Here is an 18,608-nt window from a genome sequence, read left to right as displayed (position 1 = left end):
TTTTTACGGAGGTGTAAAGGAATACAAATCGAGATCTGTAGACGTTATACAATGCAGGGACAGAACTCGGCGGGTATACTCAGGGAAATGGATGAGGGAAATTGTTCAGGGAAGACGGGTTAGTGACCGGGCCTGGTGAGAGTATATATACACAGAGTGCAGGACAATATTGTCCGAACGCGACATCTTCTTCTACTTCAGTTGGAAATATTTGCGGTTATATATATTCCGGCCGCTATCGCGAAAAGAAGAAGCTTTTTCCTTCTTCCTTCGATTTCCGCTTACCATTCTCCCACTTATTTATTTTCCCCCTCTCTTCCCTGACCGCCAATTTCCGCTGATATATCAAAAGTCGTGGTAGTTTGTGTGTTTTTTTTTTTTTTTTTTTGTTTTTTTATAATACACATCGTTTTCGTTTTTTTTTTCTTCGTCGAGAATCCGATGTCTGTATGTAAAAAGAGAGAGAAAAAATCAAATACAATGAAACGAAAAAGATGGGAAATAGATGGGAAAACGGAGCTTGCCGAAAAATTTCACTCTTTTTGGTTAGTCTCGGTTTTTTTTTTTTTTTCTTTTTTTTTTTTCTAGAGTATTAATTAACATGTAGGAATTTCGAAATTGTCCAGAGTAAACTGTGTCGCACAGTTTCGATTAAGTATACATCGGATTTTATATTCAGTCAACATAAAATACGCATATACATGTGTAATAAAAGGGTTTCGGAGCTGGAGACTATAATAATCCCGCGACTTTATACGAAGATACGTGTATGTATCACCCCGTCGATGATAAATCGGCCCGTATCTAAATCGTACTATTTTCAATTTTGACGTTCAGATTTCTCATATATACGCCAAGGCGGCACCGTCCGTAGTTCGGGTACCAATCTGTTGTATACGGCTATTCATCCATCTTTCAATGTGGGAACGAAGAAATAGAGAAACGGTAGAGTATAAGGAGCAAAAGGGGAAGGATAAAGTAAAAAGTATAAAAAACAAATAAAAAAACATAAAAAATAAAAAAATAAAAAAATAAAAAAGTAACCCTACAAGAAGTGAAAAAATAGGGGAGAGGGAAAGGCGAAATTCCCGTTTTCCTCTCTCAGCGATCTTCGGTCCTGCCTGCCCACGGACGTTTCGACGGGAATACGGATACATAGGTATACAAGTATTACGTGACTCACCTCTCTATGTCTTTATGTATATATGCGCGTGTGTGTGAGTGAAGGATATTTCGCAATGTCTCCTCCCCCTCCTCCATTCAACGTCTTAAAAGGAAATATATGAAATACTCCCGTGACGCGACAGGTGTCAAAGGAAAATTCTTCCTCCGGGAGGAAGAAGGTATTCCTGGGTTACGGAACTCGTTTCCGTTTCCTCTCTCTTCTTTCGCGCGTTCTTAATATTCCCACGTGGTTTCCGCCCTCGGTTATACGTCAAGTTGAGAAAACGCGTGTCAGGTATTGCTTGTAACTCGTGTCTTCGAATCAACGGGGTAAAAGTCACGCGGATCAATTTTCTTAAAGATACCTTAAAACTCGAGGAATACACGCGGGACAAATATACGAAATGAAATGTTGAAAAACCGATTTACAAATCCGTTTATCAACAATTGTCTTTATTCGTTCCAGCAGACTGCGAGAATCGGACGGAAAAATTTCTACCTAAATTTCAGTCTCGAAGCATCTTCGGCTCGTATTTTCGTACGGTACGATATAAATGATTGATTGTTCTCGATACGCGGCGGGTGTATTCACTCGATACGTATTACGGGCAACGTATTGAACCTCCGTATATCGGGTGGAATTATATACTTTAACGTGCATAATTGAAGACCTCCTCCTCTCCCACTCCCAACAGTTATTCATCAACTCGTGAACAACCTTCGGTGTATTACCGGGATAATTATGTCAGGAATTAACACCTCGGGCGACGTTAACACCCTCGAAAGAGGATGATACACCTCCTCCTCTTATCCCTCTCGTCTCACTTCGTTAATCGAATCATTCGATACACGGTGTTTGGCCAAAAGAGTGCTCGACGGTATGATATTTTTCTCTTATTATTCTTACTGCGTAATGTGATTAAAAATCTTTTTAAATCCTTTGAAACACTTTTACATTGATTAAACAAATTTTTTGGACTTGTTATCAAGATTCGAGATCCAATCGAGTTTGAGGAAACGTTTCATGGATTGTATAATATACGTGTGAGATTCTTGTTACACGGTACGGAGGTTACGTGATTATAAATAATACGTTTATAAATAATAAAGCTATAAATTAAGGATTGTGTCTAAGGGCTCGCTTTTTCATAAGGTCTTTGTTATACGATGCAGTGCGGGTACTCCTTCGTAAATCTATTTAACGACTCTGTGGCCCAGGCAGCAACAGAGAAAAGTAGCGGCAGCGCGGCATTGGAGAATTTAACGACGGTGAACTGCCGTGAATAACACGTTATCCTTATAGGTTATTTCGAGGAAATCTGTACGCCGGTCGCGTATCACGCGACAAAGTTATCAGCGCGACAGGCTTTTTAGGAAAAAAAAATAAATAAAATAAAACAAAATAAAATAAAAAACATACGAAAAGGAAAAGATTAAGAATGGAGAAGAATTTGTAAAAAAGAATTTCGCGCAAATAACGTCGACTGTACAAGATATTTATAAGGCGAGAAATTTCTCGGCCAGATGGCCGCTCGTTTGGTAAATTTCCAAAGTCTTTTCTTGGCAAATTAGTCACCGAGGTATATTATTTTTCTCGGCTTAAACGAAAGATTCGGGGGGCTGGATATATCGAGTCATGTTCGTCGAGGAGGTCCTGGAGGATCGAGGATCAGGTGCTAGCCGAAGGACGAGGATGCCGCGGCGAAGAAGCTTGCGTAGAGCAAATTTAATTAAGAAGTGAAACACGAGCCCTCTTCACCGGATGATAGGGATGATTAAAAGAAAATAGAATTTAAAAAACCAAAAAGTGTGGGGAAAGAGGAAAGAAAAATTAAAAGGAGTCTCAAGGATGGAGAAAGAAAAAGATAAAAAAAAAAAAAAAAAACTCTGCTCGTTAATCCTGATTGAAATAAAATATTGACGCGGTTGTATCGCTGTTATATTTCATATTTTTTAACACGTATCGTAAGCTGCATAAACCAACGCCGGGCTGTAAGAGAAATGAAAAGAGATCCACATTCCTTCCCGGCATAAAATAACACATTTTCAAGCTCTTCATTTTTATTCACGTTCCCTTTTTTCCCTCCCTCACCTTTATTTCCGATCATTTTTCTCTCTACCCTTGTTTCATGGGCAAAACTTGTTCCGCCCGTAATTTTCATACATTTGTATAAAACTCGCACGGCTCACCAGACATATACATACAACTCTCAGGGTTAGAAATTGTCAAGGATCAGTTTTTCAACCGGTTGTACCGATGCCAATGAAATTATTCTACTAGTTAAAAAAAAGGCAGAGCAGAAGGTGTAGAAAAAGAAATTGACGAATGTGGACTGAAAGTTCATTGAATTTGAAAGAAAGAGAGAATAAGAAGAATTGTGTCTTTCGTGCGAGGGAAAAATAAGTGAAGAAAAAAAAAAAAAAAAAAAACCACGAAGTGAAACAACAACAAGAAACTGCGAAAAAGTGGGTGGCAGGAAAAGCGTGCAATTTTAAAGTCTTTACGAGATCCACTATCACGTGTCCGCCTTTTATATACCCAACCTGGTTCGCAACAGGGTCGATACCTACATCCTCGCTTGTATGAGCTTGCAGAGTCATGCGAGATATCCCTGGAGAAACGAGACCCCGATTATCCATAGCGGTAACACGAGTTTGTTCAACGCGAATGGCCGCCTCGAACGAGTGTAAAGTAAAGTGACGTAGTTTAAAAGTGCACGAAACGTGTAACGGAGCGAAGTAAAGAATGACGGTGAAGTTACGATTTTTATTTCAGACGAAGAGAAAAAGAATTTTAATATTTTGTCTTTGTCCCCATTTTTTTTTTCTTTTTTTCTTTATCCTCTTTTGTTTTCTGATAAATTGAATATTACGCATGACTATAAACGATATAAGTAAGCTTGAAGCAGATGTACGTGGTATAATTTTCTCGAAGAACCAGCAAAGTTCACACTTCCTGTCTAATTGTACAAAAATCTCTTAAACATTGTATTTTTACAAGTTTTGAGTCCCGTACTTATTTATCCGAGTCTGTAGCTCTTTTCTTTGTAATTACGTCGTACATGTAAAGTATCGCATGCGTATAGGCGTCCAGCGTAAAAGTTAGAATTTAAATAATTAGCAAGAGGAGAACTAGCTGCCTAAGTAGTTGAGTACTCGACGGGAGCGTTAATCGGCTGAAATTTTCAGTAGCTGGTTTCCTTAACGCCGCGTAGTTCCTATCGTAAACAGAGTTTACCTTGCGCGTCTCGGAAGCAAATTTGGTGGCTCTTAATGTGGGGAGAAAACCAAAGTTTCAAGGGTCTCCCCTTCGACGGCTTATGAAATTTGTTTTCTTCGTTTCAATTATACAACTCGCGCTGCACGTATGCACACTTTATTGAAAATGTGGAAAAATGGCCAAGTGAATTGATTTAATAAATTTCATAGTCGATTTAAAATATCCTGATAACAAGCCTTGGATCTCATTAATCAATTCTCATATGCAGCAGTGTACTGATGGTGTAAATTGTAAGAAAAAAAAACAGAAGACGGTGGATTCGATCTGTAAAAAATTATTTATCAGCTAATTTAAAAATGTGTGTATAAAAATATTGTAAAAGGTTCAAATTGAAAATGAATTTCTTGAAACCGTTTCAAGGCAAATGAATTTCAGTTGTATAAGGTGCATTAATCCAACGGCAATGCGTAAATGTTTACATGAATCAATCGAGTTTTTATTTTCTTTGTTTTTCCGAAGTTATACAAATTTATGTTTACAGTTTACGAAAGGTTGGTCTGACACACGTCCGATGTGAAAAATTTCGTTAAATTGCATCTAATTGATTCGCTGTCACTGAAATTTCATTAGGCTTGTACACAATACGCCAAAAAAATCTGGTCGCCTTTAGCGCTGGATTTTTACAGGCGCCCGAATACGGCGATTGAATAATAATTAAACTCTCGTTGAAAAAGGGGGTTAAAAAGAAGACAACGCGGGTATGAGGAAAAGAGTTTTAATGTAATTCCATAAATATACCGGTTATAAATATATATTGGCGTTATTGAAATTGTTGATCCGAGATCACGGTTATCAAAGGGATTGGTACAGTCTCTGATATATATATATATATACACATCCTAGAATGTTTCAGGAAAAAATTGTTTACGATTTTCCCCCACGGTATCCCTTGAAAAGTTTGTTCAGATTAAAGTAAATATTCTGTCAAAAGACGAGCGTTACACGTTACGTGGAAAATCGCGCTCCATTTATTTTTCACTATTTTCCACATTTTTTAAATTTGTGAAGAAACACATCGCAGCATTTCAATTACCATATCTTTCCTGACACTCGTATTGATCCCAAAAATAACGATCCATAACACAACGATTTTTCACCCGGGAATCTTATTCTTCTAAATTAAACATTCATACCGAATTATAACTGTTTTATGAGATTGAATTAATAATGAAAAAATCGTCGGATAGACTTCTCAAACATCAACCGTATACTTGATATTACGAGAGACGTAAATTGATATTATAATTGATATAATCAATGAAAAAAGTTACATTCGCGATGCTTCGTAAATTTAAAGAAAAAAATTTTAAACGTGAAAAATCAACCGAACGCGATCTTCCACACAACGTAGAACGCTCATATTCCGACAGAACCTTTCTTTCAACTTTATTTCACTCTTTAGGCGATACCGCGGTAAAAAATCACCAATTATTTTTTTCCCAAACACCCCGACACACGTACGTATAAACGTCGAAGCGCGGCCGGGGGTGGAAGGATCAGAAATCTCAAGGAAAAAATCTCTGCTGGGTGATCGTGCGAGAAGCCTCTTTTCTTCTCATCGCTCTCCCCCTCCCCCTCATCCCGATGCATGCAGACTCCGGTGAACCCGCATTCTCCCCCCTCCTTTCTCTTCCCCATCCCCTTCAATCTTTCCCGGCTCCGATCCTCCCGACGTTCGGATGACTCTTAAATTCTGTTTCTGAATTCAATAGAATGCCGTCCCCTTCGTCCCGCACCGCAGTCGCACCTGCTCAAAGAAGATCCTCATCCTCATCCTCGTCCTCGTCCCCCTCGGACCTTTGCGGGATCCGTGGGGGAGAAAAAAGAATAATATTTCATGCAGCGAAACCGCATTGCGGAGGAGCGCGTGTTTTCGGAGTCCTTCCATGTGTCCGCGAGTGTCTGATTGATGCGGATACAATGAAACGGGATATTGTAGGTTACAAGGATACGATAAACTCCAGAGTCTATTTAGGAATATGCGAGATTATTTATTGACCCGGAAAATTATTTTTAAGGGCGAACGGTCCCGTCTGCGTGAATTGAAAGATAGCGAAAGAGGATAGATCGTTGAAAATTTGGAGATAACCGAATCGTTCGAAATGGATCTCATCAAATTTTAGATAACGCAAGCTAACGTATCAGTAATTTGACAGGAAAATTATTTATAATTAGAACGTTCAAGTTTGTTAAATTCGATTGAAAAAAAAAATGAAGAATCATATCATGTTCGAACGTCTTTCAATTAACGAGCAAAACGAAGCCAAACATATTAGAATTTATCGAAAAAACCGGAGTTTCAATCGTTTCGAACGTTTTAATAAAAAACGCTTCTAAAACTGTTGATATTTTAGCTCGCGTTGTTCGAATTCACTCAGATTCATTCCTATCACGTAGTATGTTGTTTCATTCGTGTGCGCCATCGTTGAAATTCTTTTAACGGATTTTGCTCTAGTTGTATTATTTGCTTTCAACGATCCGTTCAATTAATTATTAATATTAAAAAATTTCCACTCAAATGTACAACGATGATTTATAAACGTTAGTCAGTTTAATAAAATCCAAACTACCGTATTCAATCTACCTTTATAATCCCCAAAAACTGCAGCAATCATTGCAAGAAAAAAGAAGTTCATCTCGTATTCCGATAATTTTCCGTATTCATTTGAAAGTTCAGTCGACGATGAAAATTTGCGGCTTCGGGGGGAAATTACGATTAATTTCCCTTATAATCGAGATGAAAACTTTTGCAAACAATGCGGTATTGTGCAGTTGCACGTTGCGGCGAGGCGTCGGTTTGCAGCGACTTTGTGTCCGACACACGACTCGACTGTAAATTGAGCCGTGATCGTATAAACTACGTTTCCAATTCGGTGATAAACTCTAATTTTCTCTTTCCACCGCCGTTTCTGTACGCAGTTCCACTTTACTTGAAGATAAATTACTTTCAATTAAGAATATAATCGAGAAGAGGCGCGATTATACGGCTAACAATGAAACTCGAATACCGTAAAAAGATTCAACGATCCTTTTGTCGCAAACTTCGATTCGGTTAGATACCGTTTTGCTTCGAATTTTCAATTCCAACTCGTAAAACTCGGCAACTTTGTTACTTCTGTATAGTTTTCTTACCCGCGATTCTTATCGATTGCGCAATAATCGATCGGTCTGTAAAATTAACATGTACGTAGGTACACGTAAAAGTATATACCACGCATGTACGTGGATCCAGAGCTTCGCTCCTTCGTTTAATTGACAACCACGTATACAGCTATACGTACACGTCTATGTAGGAGAGAATTTTCCAATAAAGAATATAATGCGGCTGGTAACCGTCAGTTTGCCGCGTTTATTCGCGGAATAATATAGCGAATGTAAATCAGAGAAGATTGTTACAGCTGATTGTGAGAGAAAAGAATTAGGTATTATATGCAGAGGCGAAATATATAATGGCCTTTTATGCAATGTAGGTGGATACTCGAAGCGGAGATGAACCGGCGTCGCTGTATCAATGTATTATTCATACTGAAATAATTATAATATCGATCACCTGTTGTCCTGGCTGTAATTGATTGCCGTAATTATAGCCAGGATTTTGAAACGACGTCGCATGCTCGATTCGCGTATTATAACTCCGAGTACATATACATACGTACACGTGTACCGTAAGCGCGATAATGAATGAATAGCGTGGAACGGAGCAGGTATAATTAATTATCCTTTGTTGACAAAACGTAAATATTCAACTATAACCAAGCTGATAATCATCACTGCGCGGCGCAATTTAGTCATGAAAATTACAACTGCCGTAATTTGTCCAAGGTATTCAATTTGGATTGTTAATTAGTTTCAGACTCGTGAGTCGGATCGTTGAACCAAGGTAAGAAGCGGGACAAGGAACTGCAATATAATCAAATTATTGTTTGTGAAAAAAAAAAACGTGGCTGAAAATAAGTAAAATGGAAATTAGGGAACTTGCAACGGAATAAGGAACTAACTTACTGAAATCCGCTTCTATGATCTATGATCTAATTCATCCATCAATTCCCAAATTAATTTCCGCGATTTTCTTTAATGACCGAAAAAAACTACACGCCAATCTTTTCGTCTCAGATTTCTTAATTTATTCACAAGTTAGACACGGATTGGGTTATTTATCAAATTGTTACTTTCGTAAACTGCCAAGATTTCTTTAAAAATGAAAAATAAAAAGAATAAAAAATCGAAAACACCAAAATTCTGAATAAAAGCTTACTATATCGATGTTTAATTTCAAGCGACTTAATGATCGTTAAAAATTCAGTAAATTCGTTACAATTCACTCAACGATTCTTCCGAATGAACTAAATCATCGTAGATCGAAATCTAATTTACCGGTAACTATTGTTATTATAATAATAACTTTTTTTTTTTTTTTTTTACGAATCTTGAAGCGATTTTAAACTTAACATCGACATCCAAGGTTTCTTTTCGACAGTTAAGGTATTCTTTTATTTTCGCATCAACGAACTCGAGTATCTCGTAACAAAATTGGTAAAGAATTAGATGTTTGGCGAACGAAGCTCGTCAAGCATCGGATTCCGTTAGTCAGACGAAGGCGCCGGGCTTCCAGAGGCTTTCAAGATCAAGCTTAGAGAGACGTGTTTCGGATCAGGGTTGCAGAAATTGAATGGCGAGAGAGGCGGAAACAGTCAAGGGGTGGATGGGTATAAACCAGGGAGCGAATAAGTCACTCTAATTCCACTAATCGCCGAGCGATTGGCTGGGTCGAGAACACGTCTAATTTAACTCAAGCTGTACTAACGATCCGTAACACGTGTTTCTCGCCATCCATATTCCTCGGTGCTGCTGCTGCTGTTGCTGTTTCTGTTGCTGTTGCTACAGGCCAAACCGCCAACGGCAGCGAAGCCTAGCCGCCATTATCGGCCACCGGCGGTAAATTTGCATAATGATACCTCATCGCCTGGAAGATGGGTTTCTGGCCGAAATATTTCAGCTGGAGACAAAGCCGGTGTCCAAATCGTTGCCCTAGACGTTATTCTGCTTGGCGAATTTCCCGACAGTTCGAGCAGATATTTTTCCTAACAGAAGCCGCGAAATTACACACCGAGCTGTTTCATTTTACAAGCGATCCGCGTTTGTGTTTACCTGTTCATTTTCTTTTCTTTTTTATTTTTTTCTTACTCTCGAAAAGAAGGAAAATGCCAGAAAACTGTTACACGAGCAGGGGAAAATACGAATATACACGCGATTCTTGTTATTATTCTTCGTTCCGTTTGCTTCTTTTATTAAAGGCTCGATTTTTTTTTTTTTTTTTTTTTTTTTTCCAAGCTCGACAAACGTCGCAGAACGTTCTGCAAAACGTCCGTCCCGCGGACCGATTGTCCGGAAGAATTAGGAAAAACAGAACGAAAAGAGAAAGGTATATATAATACAGCGGGGGAAAATAGTAGGGAAGAAAATCTTTCTCGAAATCGGATCGCATCATTCTCAAAGTTTTTCACCGCCCCATTTCTATCCCCCTGTACTCAACCGGCGATAATCATCATTCTGGAAAACGGACGGGAAGTAATTGCGTAAGCACGGTATATGCGAGTAGGGACGGTATCTGTGTGTGGAAAAATTCCACGTCTGTTCGACCGACGTCAGATTTCGGTGTATTAATCTTTTCAGGACTTGTTTTTTAAAGCCTGGAAAGATAGCCCTTTAAGAAGTTCTTTCGGAGCTAAGAATCCTCAATCAGACAAAGATAATAAATAAACTAATAAACGGTAAACTCGCATAGATATGTAATAATATTATCCGGAAGAAAATAAATCTTTTTCTGCTTATAGAAATAAAATTTTTTCGTGGTAAATTATTAAGATTAATCGTGAATTAAATTCCTCGAAATTTGTTGCCTAAAAGAATTTAATCATTTCAGTTTCAGGGCCTTTTTGACAGCGATAAGAAGAAGCTTCTTCCGTATTGTTTCCCGACAGAAATCGAAAAATGACGAAGGTAATGGAGAGTGAAAAATGCGGAGCTAATCTACCCGAATATTTTATACGTAACGTTCCATCTTTCGAATCAAATTAGTGCGTGGAGTGAATTCTGCGGGCGGAATTCATGCCAATTGTTACGGTAGGTGGGTATTTCCAGACGAAACGGTTTCGCATGGATTGGTCCGATGCGTCCGGTTCATTAGCCGAATATCACGAATCATCACAGATATACGTATAGCTGGCGTACGAAGCAAGCATCGAACTTTCGAGCTACTCGCGAGGATGCTGATGCCGGCAATCTCTGAAACGAGATTTCTCCCCTCTTGCGCGCCCTGCGATTTTTCCACCGCGGTTTTGCCGGGAGCTTTTATGTTCCCAGCCGCGGGGAGAGAGGAAAAGCCCCGCGATTTTCAATGTCTGAATTATCATTTACCAGGCCTTGATATAAACGCGGACGCGGAAAGCTCCCGACATCCTGGACCCTCACGCAGGATCAAACGGACGGCTTAATTGCACAGAAAATTTTCAGATACATCAAGGAAGTTTCGATTATACACGTATAGTCGAAATATTCACGAGGAAGTTATTTACCGCGACGGTAAGATTGCAGAAAAATATTTCTTCGCGCCGATACGGAAAATAAATTTGGATTCTTTAACGAAATTTAAACAAAAATTCAACGAAACGATTCGACGGAGAACCAGAAGCGAATATTGTGTTGTAAGAAACAAAATTTCCGCATGACTCTGTATTTTTTAAGAAATATTTAGACCAAAATATTTTTCACCGAATATCGAACAAGTAAATTTCTTCATCTTCAAATCGAGTCGTTGAGAGGTTTTTTCTTCGTGAAAATGGTGTCCTTAAATTAGCAACGTGACTGCGCGGAGGATAAAAACTGGGTATATCGAGAGGGTGAAAAAGTGTATAGACATTGAAAACGGCCGGTTAATCCGCTTTATAGGTAAATCTGTATAAGCCTGCCCCCCCGAATTTGCGTATTATCAGCCTGACGCGAAATATTATAATATTAAGGATATCACATTACACGAGGTGAATAATACCGGACAGAGTGATTATTATAATTTCGTGCTAAACCTGCGGGAACTTTCGGTGCGGGAACACCGGCACGGAACATTGCGCTCCGGATTCCGAGGGTTTTAAAAAAAGCGCGTAGAACTCTTCTCATCGTCATTCTCTCTCAAGTTATTTCCACGATTAAAAGCTTCCGGGGCTAATGAAATATCCTCATTTTACTCCGCCGGGGTAATAAATCAGCCGCCGCGATACGTCATCGTCCTCAACGAACGATGAGAAAAAAAAATAAATAAAATCATCAATTTGCATAAGTCAACTTACTCCGTACGAAATTAGAGGTGAAAAACTCTCGGCGAGTTTTAAATTCAGAAGGAAAGATCGAACAATTACCCGAATCAAGTGTAAAGTACTTCCGTGTCTAATTCAACAATTTTTTCAACGAGACCTGTTTTACTCAATTTTTCTAGTTACCGTAAGAAATGAAATTGTTCTCAGTGTCGATAAGTACGCAGGTATGTATGCGACTATATCGTAACAAGCTTAATTAACAATCTCGATTCTCCGTCAGCCAAGTTCTCCTTTGTCCCTGAATTATCCACACTACAATGATCTCTATCTTTTTCAAAAAAATACCTCGTTATTTCGCCCCAACAAGTATTCCTGAAAATATTATTACAAACAAGGGGGGTTAAAAATTGGTTGAAACCAACTCACCGATTTCCTGATTGGTTATCGTCGCGTGGCAGGGCCGAAGCGCAACGAGGAAGGCGATCGTCGAGACGGCGACAAAAAGCGGCGTCCCGACGCGATCGGCGCCTCTTCCCCCCATCGCTCCTTCCGACGCCTTTTTTCCCTCCCTGGAATGAAGCAACCACTGGATGACACTGCACTTGACTCTCCTATCCTCCTTCCACTTGATCACAATTTGTATTCACGTCGCACAGATCAGTCGGTGAAATCGGTCGATCACTCACTGCACGATCGTCGCTTTTAGAAATCGTAATATCGTCCAAGTTCCTCGAAGCTCTCTCCGAGTCTTCCGATTTTTGTAAAACCCTCTTCCGATCTAACTACGAGGAATCGCCCGACGCGCCGGATCTTATTTGATCATTTCATCATTCTATCAGCGCGACGTCGCCGAGGAAATCGGGCCGCTCGCATCGGTAATAAGGCCGGCTTTAACCGAATTGCCGGGCATTCCCTGGGCTATTTTATTATTGTTTATCGGCTCGTTTTTCCCGACCCCAGCGATTCTCCCGGCAGCTCTCGATCCTCACTGCGGAAAGTTCACGTTCGATACTATTTTGCAAGATATATCAGGTGGTTGGGATCAAGTAAAGGGTTCAAAATGTCAGACTCAATTCAATTCAAACAATATCTACTGCCTGTTGCGTGGAAGGAAGATTTTACAAAACCAGCGAGAATAAATTTCATCCAAAAAAAAAGTTGGATCAATTTTCACTCGTGTAATTTTGCCGATGGTCGTGAAATTTATAAAACTACGATTCGAAGAAATTTTTCGTTTCCACGATCGAAATCGCGTATTTTTGAAAATCGGATTATCGACGTTTTTTCACCAACGTCGAAACATTCCGCGACACTCGAAGACCGCAATCACGACAACTATTCGCTTCGCCGGCAGATCGAATATCGGTAAGACGGTTCAGCGGTTAATTCCGTGCGGCATATCCTCGGTATCGGGAAAATCTCGAGGATTTCTGCGGCTGTTTTCACCCTCCGCTTTTCCACCCTTCGACCCTTCCACCCGGCAAAGCACCCAAGCTGTTTTCTCTATACGCGAATTTGATGCAGAGTCGATCGATAGTCGGTCTTAACGTCTCTCTCTCTCTCTCTCTCTCTTTCTCTCTTTCTCTCTTTCTCTCTTTCTCCGTCTCTCTCTCCCTTCCCACCCGTCGTCTCTAGGATCCTGCAGCGAGAGTAGCTTTACGAGCTTATCATCCGCCTTGATATTGGATACACGAACCGGCGGCTGTGAACCGCGTTCGGATTACACACACAAGACACAATCCGAGCCGCCTGCATCAAGCGCGAGAAATACAACCTTCCCCCTCCCCCTCCCTCCCCCTCCCCCTCACCACGTATATACCCGTATCGATATAATTATCGGGCGGCAGCTGCGCCGCGAAGTGCGAACCCTAATTAATATCCAGTTTAAATTCTCGCGATCCTGCGATCCTGCAATCCCGCAAATTTCTGATTTTAATTCTCCGACGCGTCGATGATATCGCGACGAGTGTTCGGTTTCGGCCTTTATTCGGCTAATTGCGAGTCGAAGTTCTCCCGCTGCTTTGAGAACACCCGGGAATCATCCTCGTTCAAGACGGATAAAAGACTAATGGATATCACGTCCGTCGGTCCGACCGACAATGGAAACGCCGAGAGTGAAGATCAGCCCGATTACAGACGCGTTTCAACCCCCTTTCAGACTCCCCGCCCTCCCTTTTCCTCGACCCTTTCGACCCCTTCCACATTCTAGTCCTTACAGTCTCTAATTTTCAGTTTTATCATCGACGCCCTCGGGACTCGCCGATTTTTAACCGATTGAACCAACCTTCGTGACGAGTCGGATATACTCCGAAATACGCTAATTTTTTCACCGCAGTTTCGTCTTAATCTTCGTTTAATTTCCTATCGTATTTACACCAAGTTTTCTTTTCTAGATTAATTCTTTACGAAGATATATTTGCGGTCCGATTTCTGGGGGAGATCTGAACTTTCAACCCCGACGATCGCACGACGCTTTACATGCTTTAAATTCTTTTCTCTTCCTATTTTCTCAAAAATCCTCGACGATATCGACGAATCCTGTATTATTAATTCCCCAAATAATTGATTGATTGCAAGAGAGAGAGAGAGAGAGAGAGAGAGAGAGAAAGATTTTGGAAGAGCAGATGAAAAAGAGTCAAGAGTGAAGATCGGCGATGAGATTTTCCGGTTCTATAATTACGCGAGCGAATGTTTGGGGTGTAAAGGAGTCTCGGTCTCTTGTTTGTTATTACGAGCAACCCCCGAAGATATCGCCATATCCTCGCCCCCGGTATACGAACGGCGTTTAATCTGCTTTCAAAGAATCCCAGTCGCGCCTTTTTCCCATTCTTCCTCTTTTTCGCCTTCATTCCAAGCCAGGAATAATACAGGCTTTATACACGCTCGTCTACGTACGTAACGCGTTTATCCGGTAGGTCGGTGACGTATTTATTTGAACCTCATAAATCTTGCGCGGGTAGAAACGAGAAAGAAAAAAACGAAAACTACCCCGCATGTGCTGCAAGTTTGACGCATGGCGTTCTGCCGATACACGTAACTGATCCGCATTGTAAAATATATATATATATACATATATCGCTAACGAACGATCGTTGTAGCAGGATTTATGCGATTTTATCAGTATTATACTGGTTTAGGATGAACACAAATTTCACAAGTAGAACAACGATCCGTTGGTTTGTATAAAAAAATTAATCGATAAACCACTTCGATGACGAAAATTTTTGTGCATCTAATAACGACAAAACAAGTTTAAACGTATTTATATATGAATATATGAATAAGTATTGTTGAGTAAAATTTTTTGAAATATATTGTTGTTATTATTATTGTAAATTGTAATAATTGCAAGTGATACGAGGGTGAGTAAAAGCTGCGGAAAAAGCTTCAATATGAGGCCATGAATAGAGTCGTTATAATATTACGTAGTATTATACGCGGGGAAAAAAAGCTCAGCGCCGCTTGTTCGCGGGACTAAATAATCGCAGAATAAAATTTCACCGACCCTACCGCTCTCTTTCATTTCTTTTTACCACATTTTTCTTGCTTTCATTTTCTTCTTCTAAATCCTTCACCTTTTACCCTGGTAAGAGAACCGGAATTCACACCGATCTCCGCGTTTTTAAGTTCGTCGATTTACAATTACTTGCGTGAAAAATTCACGACGCTTCCTGCGATACAATTCTCAGGTCAGTTGGTTTTTCCATAAAAGAGAAAACGAAAGATCAAAAATAGAACGACGCGATCCTCCTTTTTTTTCCCTTCATTGTCGGTGTTTGAAAATTATGGTTTAAGCATACGGTATCTTCTTTCTGAGGTAGAAGGTCGGAGCTTTATCCATGTTGGATAAAAAAAAAAAAACGAAAAATAAAAACCGAGATTATAAATGGTTGTCCAATTACGCATTGATCGAAACGAAATTGGAATTCATTTTTCTGTGTAAATTTGTTTAAAAACGAACCATTCGATCTCCGCAGTGAGATCACGCGAAAAAGTGAAAAGGGGTGAAAAGCGGATGGTGTAAAAAATTGAAACGGCGTTTCGTCGCGCCCTTTAACCGGCGGTAATGATGCCGTGGCAAATCCGCGATTTTGCACTATTGAGCTCGAGCCATTCAACGTCGTCACGGAGGTAATAATTAACTTGATACGTGTAAGATAAAAAAAAAAAATCCCCGCATAAGATCCGCCGAGAAAAAGGATTCCGCGATAATTGCGGAGGGAATTATTTTCAGCACTCGAATTCCCGCCAATCACGCATCGAGTCTCGATATTTATATTATATCGCGTTTCGATATGTCAATGAAATCGAGATGAGGACCAAGAAGTGGAAGAAAGAATTTATCCAAGGATTGTGAGACGGGTTTCACCGATCTGCATTCAGCAAACCTGCATATTACATATAATATGACGTCGTTTTCACCTCCTCGTTTCGATCCGCGATCCGCAATTATTTCGCGATGCAAAAAAATCCGACCGCTTTCCTTATCTCGTCTCGCGTAATGACCGATCTCAGGTCAGGCAGAACTTCGTTCGACCAGAATAATAGCGCGAAAAATTTAATTTACAATACTCGAGGGTGATATTGTTCGATTTGAATTGCAACGTATCGTCGTGTCTGTACCTTTTGTTTCACTTGCGTGTATGCACAGGTCGTTAAGACTTGAAAAACTTCAACAACACACTGTACGTCTGATTATCAGACGATTTATACACGTACTGTGTATATTAAATACAATCTGTAGTTAATTGTCCCGTCGACTTGTAGCGAACAGCTTTTTGTTGTTACAATTAATGAAATTTATCGCAGTGCGCAGTTGTTGCAGCTAGCAGGTACGCAGCACCGTTTGTGCGTTATATCTGCATATCTACTCTCGTCAAAGTTAATCAAACATTCCGCGTCTCTGTGCCAAACGAATCGTTATAACAAACATTAATCGCTCCCATAATTCCTCCAAACGACGATCAATTGTTCCCGCACGTTGAAATCTCGGAGCGTCAAAAATTCGAAACTCTCCCCGCATGTGTAACGCGTAAGTTTTTCGGTTTGGAAAAAACCGCTCTGCGTTTCGCTCGATTGAAAACTTTTTTCAAGCTTCTAATTTTTCATATCTCATTTCTCATCGTCCAGTGTATACATACATACGTACGTACGTATCTGTATACATATATATACACATATTTTTATTTATTTTTTTCTCGGATTTGCTGTCCTCGACGAATCGTAACGTCGTCGGATAAAAATAAAAAAAACGTGCGTAGTTTGCGCAATGCACTCTCGATAAGGGCTCGGATCCGGCCTCTCGGATGTCACCGCGGACAGATTGAAACACGTTAGCTCGTACAGGCTGCACGGCCGAAACTGACGCGATCCGGCGAACGCGAGGCGCGCGCCGCTGTCCAACCAGAAACGCGTCCGACCAATCCCGAAGATGCTCGATCTTTGACGAAACGGCACGAACTTTACCCCTTCCCTCGGGGGAGGCGAATTTTTAATTTTCTACAAAAATCACCGACTTTTGCCTAATTTTTCCGAATTTCTGCCGCGACTTGGGAAAATTAGCGAGCCGTTCGCTAAAAAACTGCCAAACAATCTGCCAAGTTATTACAGCTTGATTTTGAAATGGCAATTCAAAGACTATATTGTGCGAAAAATATTTGTCGGACTCTGATGAAACTCGATTTTGATTAACTTATTTATTCATTTCAACTATTGCATCGCAATTTTTAAAGAAAATGGTTTATTATTAACGTATTCTGGTTGGCTAAAATTTTTGTGTTTCTTTTTCAAGATTCGAAAATTTTTACATCCTCGACAATGAAATAATAAGTGATTTAACGAATGAATGAATTGAAGCGTTTGTTTGTTCTTTTCTTTTTTTTTTGGGGGAAAATTCACCGATGTATTTGACGATATGGATTTCAGACGATTTCGTATAATACTTCGAATCTTATCAAGTCTTGAGATTTAGAATAACAAATACATCAAGATTTTTTGGGGTGAGTTCTGATACCGCTGTGAATTCTGACGGTTTTGTGAACGATTTCTGTGAGATTAATGCCGAGATTAATACACATGTCGTGGATCTGTCAGACAAAGATCTTAAAAATTTACGCGGAAAGACGTTTCACACGGTTCAGGATCTGCCGTAAAATCTATAAAGTGTACGTATAATAATACTTCTCAGCCCGCATCGCGTCCGACAAAATTTACGCGTCTTTGGGAAAAATTTAATTCTGTGTCCTCTTATCTCGAATTCCGACATTTATCTGAAACCGTTTATTATGAGTACCTGCTTGAATCTCTGAATCATTTCAGCAATTTAGTATTAGATAATGGTACGCTGAAAAACAACTATTTTTCCTCCATTCAACAACTTCGAAATTATTCTTATTCACACAAAATCTTATTTCTTTATTCGTTCTATCGACCAATTGTATAAAACGGAAAATGCGTGTCATTACGTTATTTCTGTTGCAAAAAAGATGCGCGTTACTTCGACGATAAGAGGTGAAGGAAAAATCAACAAATAATTGAGAAATATAGGATTCAGTTTTATCATCAAACTTATTCCGTTCAAATTATTCAAGCGACTAATTCTTTACAGATACACCGTTTTCTTAAATTGTGGGAAAAAAGTGGCGAGTAAAGAAGTGCTGTAAGTGGCATTAAAATTGAAACGAAAAACAGACAAAAAAGAAATCGGATTCAAGCGATAAATAATTATACGGCAGAAGAAAAAAACAATTTTTCACCGTTTTTTTTTTTTTTTCTTTGTTTTTCAATTCTCCTCTTCAATCGATACCCTCTGCAACGTCATGCTAGCGAATTCGTAGTTCTCGCGTATCGAGAAA

The 18,608-nt window shown here is 39.7% G+C and overlaps 1 protein-coding gene across 6 annotated transcripts in view; it reads right to left on the bottom strand.

Annotated features, from left to right (window-relative positions):
- LOC124221125 (nephrin) overlaps positions 1-17,096 on the bottom strand; it is a 73,184-nt gene extending 56,088 nt beyond the window's left edge. For 4 of the 6 annotated variants that reach the window (XM_069133116.1, XM_046631291.2, XM_069133127.1 and 1 more), the window contains exons 1-2: positions 16,378-17,096; positions 12,181-12,765 (exon numbers count right to left, since the gene is read on the bottom strand). In XM_069133116.1, coding sequence (XP_068989217.1) covers positions 12,181-12,295 — 115 coding nt within the window. In that variant the 5' untranslated portion in view covers positions 12,296-12,765; positions 16,378-17,096. Of the gene's footprint in view, positions 1-12,180; positions 12,852-16,377 lie in introns of all 6 variants that reach the window. The other 2 variants (XM_069133118.1, XM_069133117.1) reach the window with 2 other exon arrangements.
- Between the last annotated feature and the right edge of the window lie 1,512 nt (positions 17,097-18,608).

This window comes from Neodiprion pinetum, chromosome 1 (genome assembly GCF_021155775.2).
Source record: "Neodiprion pinetum isolate iyNeoPine1 chromosome 1, iyNeoPine1.2, whole genome shotgun sequence".
Lineage (NCBI taxonomy): Eukaryota > Metazoa > Arthropoda > Insecta > Hymenoptera > Diprionidae > Neodiprion > Neodiprion pinetum.
Note: the sequence above shows the minus strand (reverse complement) of the source record. Positions and strands in the feature narration are given on the sequence as shown.